Genomic DNA, 14,634 nt, shown 5'->3' with positions numbered 1-14,634 from the left:
GGTCTCGGGGTCTACCGGAGAAGAGGGGGAAGAAACAGTAAATACGGAGCAAACAAAGCATCACAAAATATAACAAGGCAATACGCGGTGCCGGGGGTGATCTAACGCAGCGATAGGTAATACCGGCGAAGTGGGAAACATCCGGGAAAGTATCCCCAGTGTTTCGCGTTTTCGGACAGGTGAACCGGAGGGGAAAAGTTGCGTGTTTGCTATGCTAGGGATGGGTGGTAAACGAATGGACCACGTATTCGGATTCGTCTCGTCGTTCTGAGCAACTTTCATATAGAAAACATTTTCATCCGAGCTACGGTTTATTTTCTATGAATTTTCAAAGATTAAACCATTTTCTGGAATTATTTTTATTAACAGAAATCTATTAATGCGTCAGCAATGCATCAGCATGACGTCAGCAGTCAGCTGACCTGTTTGACTAGTCAAACTGACCAATGGGTCCCACCTGTCATAGACAGTGGCCTTAACAGAGTTTAATTTCAATTAATCTAACTAATTAGATAACATGGGCCCACTGTCAGTGAGTAATCAATTTAAATTTATTTAAATTAAGTAATTTAATTAGTGTTAGGGGCGAGGCCCACCAGTAAGTGGCACTGGGCTGCCCAGTCAGCACATTGACTGGGTCAACTTGGTCAAGGGGAGTGAGCGGGGGCCACTAGGGCCACCGGTCAGTGACCAGGGTGGTGGCCCCGGGCGGCCACGTCAGCGGTGGCGGTGGCGCGCCGGCGGCGGATATTACAACGGCGGCGACACGCCGGAGTCGGCCGGAAAAAGGCCACAGAGGGCCTCCAGACCGGCCGTTTGGACCTACGAGTGCGTGCTGGCGTCGTGCACGCGATGGTGAGGACGGCCGGTGCCGGGGACGATCCGAGCATCGCCGGCGTCGAGGTTTGCGGTCGCCGGAGTTGGGCGAGGATGCAGTCGGCGACAGGGGGCACGAACGGAGGCGCGAGTAGGCTCTTTCGAACGCCAGGTCGACGCCGCGTCAAGTGGTGGTATTAGGCGATGCTGGGGAGGCCGGAGCTGGCCGGAGTAGCGACGGGGAGCGGCGGTGGCGCTCAGGCCCTATTCGAATCATGGCGGGAGCGACCTAGGGGGCGGTTGGGGCTGCAGCTCGGTGCTGCGCGTCTCCTGGAGCACTCCAGTGACTTGCGCTGGGGCTCGGAAGCGCGTACGGCGCGCGGGCGGCGGCCATGGCGGGCGGCGGAGCTCACCTCCGCGGGGACGACGACGGAGCGCGCTAGAGCGTGAAAGAGAGGGAAGGGAGCGTCACGCAGGCTCACCTAGCGGGCACATGGTGGCCCCGTGAACGCTTAGGAGCAGCAGAAGCGGCGAAACGGGGCGACGGTGCTCGTCGGAGCCCAGGACGATGACTTGGTCGGGGCGGTGTTGTAGCGGGCTTCAGCTCGAGCGGGTGGTCGGGGTCGTAGTAGTGGACGTCGACGGTGCGTCTGAACACGGTGGCTCGTCGAGGAGGGGCAGGTGGCTACGTGGGCGAGCAAGCGGAGGCGACGGCAGTGGCCACCATGGCGGAGAGGAGAAGCAGCAGCGCGTGGGGGGGAAAGGGGATCTGAGAGGAGAGGCGGAGAGGGAGAGAGGCGTGGAGTGGGGGAGGGATCGAGGCGCGCGCGTGGCGGCCTTATCCCCTCGCCGACGATGGCGAGTGGGTTCGGCGGGGCTACGCCCCTGTTCCGACCCCGGTCGGGGTAATAGGGAAGGGGACGGGCAGGGAGGATCTGGGCTGGCTCGGGTGGTTTAGGTGGGCCGGCCCAGGTGGGTTAGGTCCAGGGGGTTGTTGTGTCTCTCTCACTTTTGTTTTCTCTAACAGTTTTCTTTTTACTTTTCTTTTCTGTTTTATGTCTAGTTTCCTTTTATTTCAGTTTCACAAAATACACAAATGGTTCCTAAATTGGTATTGCTATATATATACTACTGCCACATTAATTTGGGTAACTAAATAAAATAGTTTAATATTTTAGTTATTGTAAAAGGCATTCAACTAATTGTTTTTGCTACTGTTTAAAACATTTTAGAGTATTTAAACCTTTTATAAAAGTGTGGTTTCTCCACCATACTTACCTATGCATTATTTGGCTCACCCCGAACATTTTAGTTTTAATATTTGAAATTTTTTATTGTTTGCTTGATTTTGAATTTGAATTTGAATCGGTTTCGAACTAACGCGAGATTAGCAACAGTAATCGAGGTTATACGGCATCATTATAGAGGGTTACTGTAGCTTAATTATCCGGGCGTCACAATTCTCCTCCACTACAAGAAATCTCGTCCCGAGATTTAAGAGGCGAAGTAAGGGGGAAGTTCTGGTTACGAATTCTAAAGAGTCTTCTTGGTCTTGGTTACTCTTCTCGAAGAGGTCAATTCATTACGTTGATGTCTTCATTTCTCTGCTTCGGGAACTCCATCGTACTTACGAAAGAATAAAGGGGGGTATTCCGGAAGAAGACCTCTGCAAGGTTGACTACCTGGTAGCTAACATCGGGGAAGGTGACGGAAAGTAACTCTTGAACTGAAACTTAAGAAAATTTCGCGAGCAAAGAAATGAGGTATCATGCGAAGTTTCGAGCATGCAGGCAACCGTTCGATGCCTGAAACAGAGTGTGAAAGGGGTACAGAGCAACGAGAATAAGTATTGCGTCTGATACCAGAATAGATCACTAGGAAGGTGGCTCGCGAATTACACACGAAGCCAAGCGTGAGGATTAACCATGGAAATGGGGGTGTACACGAGAGTCAGGTTTCGATCCTGGGACCTGTGGGTTATGGGCCCACCATGTGGGTTAAAGGTAGAAAGGGCGGTGATATTTTGCACAGTCATGATAACAAGGCATGTCATAGGATAGCCTATCAATTATGTCGGCAACGTCGGTACCAAGGGCGAGGGATGAAGAGAACCATCTTCCTGCTCGTGGAACGAGGCGGACCAATAGGTAAAGTTCTCGTCCATCGGTGGTTACCGGAACGTTATCAACAATATTAACAGGGTCTTACTGACAGAGTGGTTCAACGAGGTGCTTACCTAAGCAGGAGAATATTACTACTTAGATCATATAGATCACCAGTAAGGTTAAACAAAACAATGGAAAGGAAAAGGTGATCATCAGATTAAACAGAACAATGGAAAGGAAAATGTGTCTAAACACATGTTTCATGGATATATCCTTCCCAAGGACAAGCAGAGCATGATATCCATGACAGGATAGAAAGTAGAAAACCATTTAGGTAAGGGGAGAGGAATTTCATGACATAACCCAAACAACGGTGTTTGGATAATTTGATAAAGAAAATTTAGCATTGTGCTTCAAATGCTCTTATTGAAAATCGGATTACCACAGACATGCTTCGAGATAGCATTGACATGGTCATCAATTAAGGTTCAGAATTTGGATGCACGAAGGATCCATCAGGAACAACTTGTAGAATAAGTTTTACAATTTCCTCATGGAAGAATGGATAACCTTGCTGAAAGGAAGAACTATAACAATAGGTCCTCCGGTCAAGTGTGCTAGGCATGACATCACCTTACCGGGTCATATAAAGACCAATGTTATAACTCTTGAAAATATGCTCCAACCATCATATCTGACCGAGATTCAGATCTGATCGGTGTCAAAATACCTCAGACTCAGGATGCCTGAGAGGAAAAGGTGTAATACAAATTGACGAGATGACATTGTAGATTCTCGGGAGATGAACTATGGAAGCGAGTTCCGAACAAGGGTTCATCATTAAATCAAGGAGAGGTGAGGAGGTGACTGATTGACTCAGCGACAATCCCCTTGAGATTTCCAAAAGATGGATTTCCACAACTGTGTGAACAAGGAGATAACATTAGCTAGATCGAATGACTTAATGATGTATGCTCGAGGAAAATATACACAGTTAAACATTGGTTGAAATGTGCACCCGAAATATGGGCTAGGTAGCACGATCAATGTTTGAATGATGATTCATTAAGCCATAGACGTAGAATGAAACTATAGACCAATAACTTCAAAGCAATAGGGTTGCTAGAAGTTTAGAATTTACACATCACAGACCATTTGTCGGTATTTCGTTTAGAAACAACACGGGGACCAAGAAAGAATGGTGATGGTGAGAAGTATCACTGTACCAAGAATTCTTAAGAGGTGGAGTAATGCTCACGACATTCTTGACATCAAAGATGGTAATACTCCACGGTAGAACATAACATAAGTTGGATAGCTGGGAAATCAAGATACAACACAAAATATGAACAAGTTTGTGTTGGGGGGAGGCAAGAATGTTATCGATGATAACACAATTCATCGAGGGGCAAGGATGGTATTTCTCATCCTGAATTTCGACACACAACTTGGAAGAAGTCAAATTGTTGACAATGATCACGACAAATTTGTCGAGAGGGTTTCAAGAAGATGTAATTGATCGACGATGACATCAAGTCAAAGGTATGATGAAAGCGAAAGGTTATTGGAACCACGGGTAGGACACAAACTCGAAATCAAGTTTGCTGTTCAAGGAGAAGTGATATGACGAGGAAGATCGACGCAAGATTAGCTCACTGTCGAAATTTGCGCGCTGGGAAGGACCAGGTAGCACAGTTAAAATCGGCACGATAATGACATAGCCGAGCAGGCTAGGAATGACTTGAAGGATTATTAAACTCGTAAGCAAGAAAAATTACTTAGAGTTATTGAATCGGAGTGCGGAATTGATTCACTTATCGGTGTCCTTGAGGGGTTTTAACAACTCAGAACCCGTTGGAAAAATGGAATCGGCAAGAATATTAGTTGATGAAGAACTCATAAGAAGTTAAGCAGTTCCGTGATAATCTCGAGATACCAGGGGGTAATACTAGACGACAGATCAGAATAGAGGTTGGACTGGGTATTGTTCTGCAGAAGACAAGTGCTTAAACTTGCACGAGAAATGGTATTTAAAAGAGAACATGGTTGGAACCACGATTGCAAAATGCCAGATCCCAGATATAAGATGAACTTATACCAAGGGAATAATTAATTTAAGAAAAGCTTTAATGATAAGATCTACATCGTGTCCATGGGCATGAACGCAAAGTTCAAGGTCGACTCCCACTTCTTCAATGCATAACCTTTCATTCACTTCTCGCGTTTGATGAAGTTGCAGTGTTGAAAATTTTTATCTGGCAAAATACCAGAAGAGTATGACTCATGAAAACTTTCGAGTTCACACATATTATGAAAGGCATAGGTTCAACCCATCGGGGCATCGTGGAAACATATACCACAAGCTTCAGGGGTAAATAACTCAAGCTCGATAGTAGAGCATGGGTGTCAAAACGAGAGGATACAATTTACTAAAGGCATTATGTATCAGGGAAAGAACTCACAAGGTGATTAAATATGAGGGCATTGTCGGATAATAATCTAACAAAGGATTTGGTGGTCCATAAGGGATCAGATGTGAGCATCGGTACTCAACTAGAGGAAGAAAGAATGCAAGGGGATCAGATTATAGAAACAACTGGCTAACTCAAAGCTCAAATGCAAAGGAATTATGATTTCCAAATCAAGGGATCAGAAGCAAACGCTCTGATTAAGGATGGATAAGTTGAATAGCCTTAGGGATACAATCGATGGCAATTTGATTGGTCGATAACCAGTTCACGTTTCAAATGACGTCTGAGCCGGAAGGATGAATTCTAGGCTCTGATTGAGGATTGCGAGCATTCACAACAAATTGAATCAACGGACTCAAAATGATAATGACAAGAGATGCCAATAAGATTACGAGAATTAAGATTAATCATAATGCAAGTAAGCAAGAATTTCAAGAGCAAAGGCTCCTGAGGATTTTCGGAAGATCGAATGGTATTTTGAACACTTTTGTGAAATACTTGAATCAACTGGGGATGAGCGGATACTCGGTAAGTGCGAGAATTTTCCGTAGGGGTATTCAGGTGACAAAGAACAGCAAGGCAGTAAGCTCAAAGGATTCTCGGAACAACAGAGAGAATTTCGGGGTATCTTGTAATAACAAGATCAACTGGGAAACATTGTATGAATGGCGAGTATACGTGGTTATACATAGGAGTTTATCGATGAAAGGGAATTTCAAAGCGATGAACACAAGTTCTCGGGTTATCAGCGGAGAGTATCTTCAGGGTCTTCACGTGCAGCAGACGATCATTAGTAATAAGGGGCTCTCCGGGTGAAAGTGATAACGAGATCCTAATGTTAGATTTAGCAAAATTCACTTAACCCGAATAGAAGATAGATGAGAGTCCCAGAGTATAGACAAGGAGTAAAAGATCCTAATACCACCCAATGGCGACGTGGGCCCGTAAGCCACACAACCATGTTAGTAAAAGTTTTTCAATGACTAGACTCGACTTCGGCCAAGGAGTTGGAAAGGGGGATTCCTGCAGGCAGTCGGCTCTGATACCAACTTGTGACGCCCCTGATTTGACCGTACACTAATCATGCACGCAAATGTGTGCGATCAAGATCAGGGACTCATGGGAAGATATCACAACACAACTCTACAACATAAATAAGTCATACAAGCATCATAATACAAGCCAGGGGCCTCGAGGGCTCGAATACAAGTGCTCGATCATAGATGAGTCAGCGGAAGCAACAAAATCTGAGTACAGACAGTTAAACAAGTTTGCCTTAAGAAGGCTAGCACAAAAGTAGCAACGATCGAAAAGGCAAGGCCTCCTACCTGGGACCTCCTAACTACTCCTCGAAGCCGAACTCCACGTAGAATCATCCTCGGGATCTCTAGCTCCTGGACTCCAGCATCTGGTTGCGACAATCAGGTATACAAAGGGAAAAAGAGGGAGAAAAGCAACCGTGAGTACTCATCCAAAGTACTCGCAAGCCAGGAGCTACACTACATATGCATGGGTATATGTGTAAAGGGTCATATCGGTGGACTGAACTGCAGAATGCCAGAATAAGAGGGGGATAGCTAATCTTGTCGAAGACTACGCTTCTGGTAGCCTCCATCTTGCAGCATGTAGAAGAGAGTAGATGGTAAGTTCACCAAGTAGCATCGCATAGCATAAACCTACCCGGCGATCCCCTCCTCGTCGCCCTGTTAGAGAGCGATCACCGGGTTGTATCTGGCACTTGGAAGGGTGTGTTTTATTAAGTATCCAGTTTTAGTTATCATAAGGTCAAGGTACAACTCCGGGTCGTCCTTTACCGAGGGACACGGCTATTCGAATAGATAAACTTCCCTGCAGGGGTACACCACATAACCCAACACACTCGATCCCATTTGGCCGGACACACTTTTCTGGGTCATGCCCGGCCTCGGAAGATCAACACGTCGCAGCCCCACCTAGGCTCAACAGAGAGGTCAACACGCCGGTCTAAATCCTATGCGCGCAGGGGTCTGGGCCCATCGCCCATTGCACACCTGCACGTTGCGTACGCGGCCGGAAGCAGACCTAGCCTAGCAGGCGTTCCAGTCCAATCCGGCGCGCGCCGCTCCGTCGCTGACATCAAGAAGAGCTTCGGCTGATACCACGATGTCGAGTGCCCATAACTATTCCCGCGTAGTTGGTTAGTGCGTATAGACCAAATGGCCAGACTCAGATCAAATACCAAGATCTCGTTAAGCGTGTTAAGTATCCGCGAACGCCGACCAGGGCCAGGCCCACCTCTCTCCTAGGTGGTCTCAACCTGCCCTGTCGCTCCGCCATAAAGTAACCGTCGGGGGCCGTCAGGAACCCAGGCCCACCTCTACTGGGATGGAGCCACCTGTCCTTTCAGCCCCCTCACTAGAATCACTTGCGGGTACTCAACGAGCCGACCCGACTTTAGTCACCACATGTGTCATGTATATAAAGTATATAGTATATACCCGTGATCACCTCCCGAAGTGATCACGGCCCAGTAGTATAGCATGGCAAACGGACAAGAGTGTAGGGCCACTGATGGAACACTAGCATCCTATACTAAGCAGTAGGATAGCAGGTAAGGGTAACAACTGTAGCAACAATGACAGGCTATGCAACAGAATAGGATTAATCGAAAGCAGTAACATGCTACACTCTTCTAATGCAAGCAGTATAGAGAAGAGTAGGCGATATCTGGTGATCAAGGGGGGGGGGGGCTTGCCTGGAAGCTCAGCAGACAAGGAGGGTCGCCGGTGACGTAGTCGTACACAGTGGCATCAGTGCCGGTCTCGGGGTCTACCGGAGAAGAGGGGGAAGAAACAGTAAATACGGAGCAAACAAAGCATCACAAAATATAACAAGGCAATACGCGGTGCCGGGGGTGATCTAACGCAGCGATAGGTAATACCGGCGAAGTGGGAAACATCCGGGAAAGTATCCCCAGTGTTTCGCGTTTTCGGACAGGTGAACCGGAGGGGAAAAGTTGCGTGTTTGCTATGCTAGGGATGGGTGGTAAACGAACGGACCACGTATTCGGATTCGTCTCGTCGTTCTGAGCAACTTTCATATAGAAAACATTTTCATCCGAGCTACGGTTTATTTTCTATGAATTTTCAAAGATTAAACCATTTTCTGGAATTATTTTTATTAACAGAAATCTATTAATGCGTCAGCAATGCATCAGCATGACGTCAGCAGTCAGCTGACCCGTTTGACTAGTCAAACGGACCAATGGGTCCCACCTGTCATAGACAGTGGCCTTAACAGAGTTTAATTTCAATTAATCTAACTAATTAGATAACATGGGCCCACTGTGAGTGAGTAATCAATTTAAATTTATTTAAATTAAGTAATTTAATTAGTGTTAGGGGCGAGGCCCACTAGTCAGTGGCACTGGGCTGCCCAGTCAGCACATTGACTGGGTCAACTTGGTCAAGGGGGGCGAGCGGGGGCCACTGGGGCCACCGGTCAGTGACCAGGGTGGTGGCCCCGGGCGGCCACGTCAGCGGTGGTGGTGGCGCGTCGGCTGGAAAAAGGCCAGAGAGGGCCTCCAGACCGGCCGTTTGAACCTACGACTGCGTGCTGGCGTCGTGCACGCGATGGTGAGGACGGCCGGCGCCAGGGACGGTCCGAGCATCGCCGGCGTCGAGGTTTGCGGTCGCCGGAGTTGGGCGAGGATGCAGTCGGCGACAGGGGGCACGAACGGAGGCGTGAGTAGGCTCTTTCAAACGCCGGGTCGACGCCGCGTCAAGTGGTGGTATTAGGCGATGCTGGGGAGGCCGGAGCTGGCCGGAGTAGCGACGGGGGGCGGCGGTGGCGCTCAGGCCCTATTCGAATCATGGCGGGAGCGACCTAGGGGGCGGTTGGGGCTGCAGCTCGGTGCTGCGCGTCTCCTGGAGCACTCCAGTGACTTGCGCTGGGGCTCGGAAGCGCGTACGGCGCGCGGGCGGCGGCCATGGCGGGCGGCGGAGCTCACCTCCGCGGGGACGGCGACGGAGCGCGCTAGAGCGTGAAAGAGAGGGAAGGGAGCGTCACGGAGGCTCACCTAGCGGGCACATGGTGGCCTCGTGAACGCTTAGGAGCAGCAGAAGCGGCGAAGCAGGGCGACGGTGCTCGTCGGAGCCGAGGACGATGACTTGGTCGGGGCGGTGCTGTAGCGGGCTTCAGCTCGAGCGGGTGGTCGGGGTCGTAGTAGTGGACGTCGACGGCGCGTCTGAACACGGTGGCTCGTCGAGGAGGTGCAGGTGGCTACGTGGGCGAGCAAGCGGAGGCGACGGCAGTGGCCACCATGGCGGAGAGGAGAAGCAGCAGCGCGTGGGGGGGAAAGGGGATCTGAGAGGAGAGGCGTGGAGTGGGAGAGGGATCGAGGCGCGCGCGTGGCGGCCTTATCCCCTCGCCGACGACGGCGAGTGGGTTCGGCGGGGCTACGCCCCTGTTCCGACCCCGGTCAGGGGAATAGGGAAGGGGACGGGCAGGGAGGATCTGGGCTGGCTCGGGTGGTTTAGGTGGGCCGGCCCAGGTGGGTTAGGTCCAAGGGGGTTGCTGTGTCTCTCTCACTTTTGTTTTCTCTAACAGTTTTCTTTTTACTTTTCTTTTCTGTTTTATGTCTAGTTTCCTTTTATTTTAGTTTCACAAAATACACAAATGGTTCCTAAATTGGTATTGCTATATATACTACTGCCACATTAATTTGGGTAACTAAATAAAATAGTTTAATATTTTAGTTATTGTAAAAGGCATTGAACTAATTGTTTTTGCTACTGTTTAAAACATTTTAGAGTATTTAAACCTTTTATAAAAGTGTGATTTCTCCACCATACTTACCTATGCATTATTTGGCTCACCCCGAACATTTTAGTTTTAATATTTGAAATTTTTTATTGTTTGCTTGATTTTGAATTTGAATTTGAATCGGTTTCGAACTAACGCGAGATTAGCAACAGTAATCGAGGTGATGCAGCATCATTAGTAGAGGGTTATTGTAGCTTAATTATCCGGGCGTCACATTTAGTTAGAAGGCACTTGTGCTAAATAACTACCTTGTGACTTCATATGAAGCTTGTGTGGGCCATATATAATGCTTTTGTGAGTTTGTTGTTCATATGAAGCTTGTCTGGACCATATATCATGCTTTTGTGAGTTTGTTGTTATGTATGTGATCCTTATAGAGTATACAAATTGCTCTAAGTGGATATTACTGTTAACGAGGCTGATAATCCATTTTTGCCGAGAGCACCTCTCAACAAAGATACCTTTTCCAAGAAAAGCTCTGAGCACCTCTCGACAAAGATACCTTTTCCAAGAAAAGCTCTGAGCACCTCTCGACAAAGATACCTTTTCCAAGAAAAGCGCTCGGCGTAGAGTGTAATTTCAGCCGTGAGTGCATGCTTGAGTAGAGGAGCTGGTCAATTCGAAGAAGGGATGGAAACGCAAAGTAAAGCTTCAGAGACTGGCCGCACCTGCTAATATATGAGTGGTTTGCCAAAAGCTGAACCATAGTGTGCCACTTGGCACTTCACCAAACATGGCATGACCTTTAAATAGTCTGGACGCTAGACATAACATGATTTCTAAACAGTTTGCACACTTGACCAATCATAACTAGTTAATTAGCTGGACATCTACAGCATGCTACTGGGATGGGGATGACAAACCGATGCAGTTGAACTCAGTTGCCATCGTACATCATATCATACTTTCTTGCCATGGGGGACCAACCAACAATAAACTGCACAGTGCAGAAACCAAGGTTGCAAGTACCATCACTTGTCAGGGATTTTCTGGGCTTGAATTCAACACAATCTGCATGACCAATACCTGCCTTTGAGTAGGCTTCCACCGAAACCGTGAGCATTCCCTCACGTTCCACACAAACAACACCCCTTTGAAGGACAATACGACCGTCTGGATTCACTTGCAAACGACCTTCTCCAGAATCAAGCAGCACAATATCCTCATCTATGTCAGCAGTACGGGCAACCACACGACCTCTATAATCACCAGGCCATGACCCTTTAATAACATCAGCAGAGATGATAGTGGCTGCAACCGTTCTGGAAAGTAGCGCAGAGGTGATCTCTAGTGTGCAAAAATTACCAGCCCAACGACGACAGGCAAGCTCACCATATTCTCCAAAACCATATCCATACTCAAACGCTCGAGCCATCAATGTTTCATCTTCACACTCTGCTGTGCCCTTCACTTTTAGTTGAATCTCAAAGACAACAGGGTCGATCAACGCAATTGGGCGACACGGGCCAGTCAATTGCAAAAATGAATCATGCAAGCATCATTTGTTACATATCCAAATTAGTACTTGACCACCCTATAAAGTCAGTTTCTTTTCACAATTACACAATGTTGTGACAACCACACCTGCCAGCACTCAGACACCCGTGTCTTTTTCCCTTTTTTGGATTTGAGATTGCTGTTCATGCCTGACTGACACTTGGGACACCTAAACGGCTTAATCCTAAATCAGATCCATGTGTCCATGCCTGAGCAACACAGGTACCACCACCTTGGATAAAACTGGGGTGGATTCAGCCTATGGTTGTGTGCTTACACTTTAATAGGTCGAGGACGCACAATAGGCACTTTGGTAGCTCATGGTTGAAATTATATACTGTTAAACAGTTGACAGAGTAGGATGTATTTATTCCAAAACATTATTTGTATTTTAAATTTGAAAATGAAACCCGATTAACAAGCGACCAAACATCTCCTCTGCACCCATATGTAGGCAGCCAAGAGGCTGCTTAGCATGGCCTTGTGTCTAGAGATACAGGTCAAGTCTGGATGAGGAAGATAACCTTACCTTAGTACGGAAAAGACACACAGGTGCAGAGGACAATACTAGATTATGTTAAGTTAGTAACGGCAGCATGAGAATTAAGAAGAAGAAAATTACCTGTTGAGTGAGAATTTGGGGGTCATCCCTTGTCTGGCTGAACAGAAGGTTGCGATTGCGATCCAAATTGTCTCGAGCGGCAATGAAGCCATATACCTCCACTGGCCACCTGATTCTCCAAATTTCATTCTCCATGACTTTGATGGAGAAGATCTGCAAGAAACTGAAGGGGCCAGCATGTTCTGGGATGGTTCCATATGTGTAAAGTGTGGGAGTCAAAAAGGCTGCAGCCAAACAATGGGAAAGATACAAGTAATTAGCTCTTGCCACACGTCTTAATTCAGGTCAACAATATTAAACTGACCAAAAAAGATCCCCTTTCTAGTTAATTATACTAAGTAGAACTCTAGAACAAAAATCAAGATACTCACAAGCAAAGCTTTAGGTAAGGAACAATGTAATGTACAGAAGCATAATAGAGTAAGAAGAAAAGAAGAGCATGAATCATATAAGTAGATTACTGTAGCCTTCGAAGGAGCCAAACTTGCGGCCCCAAGTGCATTCCCAGAAACGACGGTACAAAACCACATCTTCTTCCTCGTCCTTCAACATGTCCCTGTATGACCTGCCTAACCCAGCTTGCTTGGGAGTAAATATTGTGTCGTTCTTTGCTTGTTTCTCGATCCCACCATGCATCGATTTTTGTACTTCTATAGCATCAAGCTGTTGATCAGTATCTCCAGCATGCTCATCACACCTGAAAGGGAACAAGCTCAATGAGTAAGATAGTAGTACAATTTTATCTTTATTAGAACTACATTAATATTGTTCTCAACGGTGATTCTGGTACGACAACTAATACATCTGTGAACAAAATTCAGCGCTCTCCCAACATACTATTCCACAATTCAGTTCTGTTTGAGATACCAATCAGGAACCAGCCATCGTAATATCGCCATTATATTGACACTTACTCCGCAATTGGTACAACAGGACAAGCCTAAAAGTAATGTCAGTGGTGAACACAGCGTGGAGACTAAACTTGGGGGCTTTCTTTCCCTGGACGGGCGGTGGAAATCAGGAGGAATGTTAGATCCAATTTCAAAGTGGCTGCTTGAAAGCTAGTCATTTCCCCATGCTTTTGCGTTAGATTTGATGGCGTATACAAGATTGAGCTGGGAGTCCCAAGATTGAGCTGATTTGCAAACCAAGAAATACACCCGTAAGCTGCCGGTGATGGGGAAAAAGGAAAAAAAATTCCGCCCTAGAATGCTAAAAAGAGTTCTTTTTTTTTTGAACGAGCGCGCAGGGGAATAGATCTACAGTAGTAGATAGAAAGCTCAAGGGGGGGAGGGAAGGGGGATCTCACCCGGTTTCGCCGGAAGATGACTCAAGAGAGCTGGCCTTGCGCCGCCCTCGATGGCGTTGGGCGTCCCTGCGGCGTCCCTGAAGCTCCTGCTTGGCGTGGGCCAGCTCGGAACGACGGAGATGATCTCTGTATTCGTGCGGACGGCGATGATCCTCGGCGAACTCATGGGAAACAACATCTCGAATCTGACAATCGCCGTGGGTGCATACGAAAAGGTAGCGATGGTCGCCCGCGGCGGGGCTAGCCATTGGGGAAGTTTTGGCCTAGGGTTTCCTCCTCTCGTCTCGCTGCGGGCTGCGGCGGCTTAGTCTCTCGAGAATAGATTGGGGAAAGTTAGGGGGTGTTTGGTTCAGAAGTCCTAGGACTTTTTCTAGTCCGAAGGACTAATAAAAGTCCCTCCCGTTTGGTTTTTAGGGACTTTTTCTAGTCTCTGGAACTAAAAGTCCCTGAACCAAACACCCCCTTAAAAAAAACTACTATGCTTAGTTACCTATGTTAGCTCTAATATGCTTACTTACATATGTTAGCTCTAATATGCTAAGTTATCTCTACTATGCTTAGTTTCCTATAGGTTAGCTTCAAAATTACTTATGTTAGCACAAAATGACCAAGTTTACATAATAAGCTTATAGTCTTCTTCTTCTTCTTCCAAAATGACATAAGTTAGCTATAAGTTAGCTCTAATATGCTTAGTTCACTCAAAGATGGCATAATTAGCTAGGTTGGCTCCATTTTACCTAAGTTGGCTCTAATATGCTAAGTTATCTCTAATATGCTTAGTTTCCTATAGGTTAACTCCAAAATTACTTATGTTAGCACAAAATGACCAAGTTTATATAATAAGCTTAATTATAGTCGTCTTATTATTATTATTATTATTATTATTATTATTATTATTATTATTATTATTATTATTATTATTATTATTATTCTAGTCTTCTTCTAGTATTCTTCTAGTCTTCTTCTTCTTCTTCATTTTCTTCTAGGTTAGCTCCATTTTACTTAAGTATG

At 46.6% G+C, this 14,634-nt stretch overlaps 1 protein-coding gene across 1 annotated transcript; it reads right to left on the bottom strand.

Annotated features, from left to right (window-relative positions):
• Positions 1–10,839: 10,839 nt before the first annotated feature.
• LOC109761826 (uncharacterized) lies at positions 10,840–13,952 on the bottom strand. The gene is made up of 3 exons (XM_073504243.1): positions 13,624–13,952; positions 12,776–13,011; positions 10,840–12,538 (listed from the first exon to the last, which is right to left on the bottom strand). Exons 1-3 carry the CDS (start codon positions 13,869–13,871, stop codon positions 12,270–12,272), a joined length of 753 nt encoding a protein of 250 aa, XP_073360344.1. The 5' UTR covers positions 13,872–13,952; the 3' UTR covers positions 10,840–12,269.
• Between the last annotated feature and the right edge of the window lie 682 nt (positions 13,953–14,634).

The sequence above is a fragment of the Aegilops tauschii genome, chromosome 7 (genome assembly GCF_002575655.3).
Source record: "Aegilops tauschii subsp. strangulata cultivar AL8/78 chromosome 7, Aet v6.0, whole genome shotgun sequence".
In the NCBI taxonomy this organism is placed as follows: Eukaryota; Viridiplantae; Streptophyta; class Magnoliopsida; order Poales; family Poaceae; genus Aegilops; species Aegilops tauschii.
Note: the sequence above shows the minus strand (reverse complement) of the source record. Positions and strands in the feature narration are given on the sequence as shown.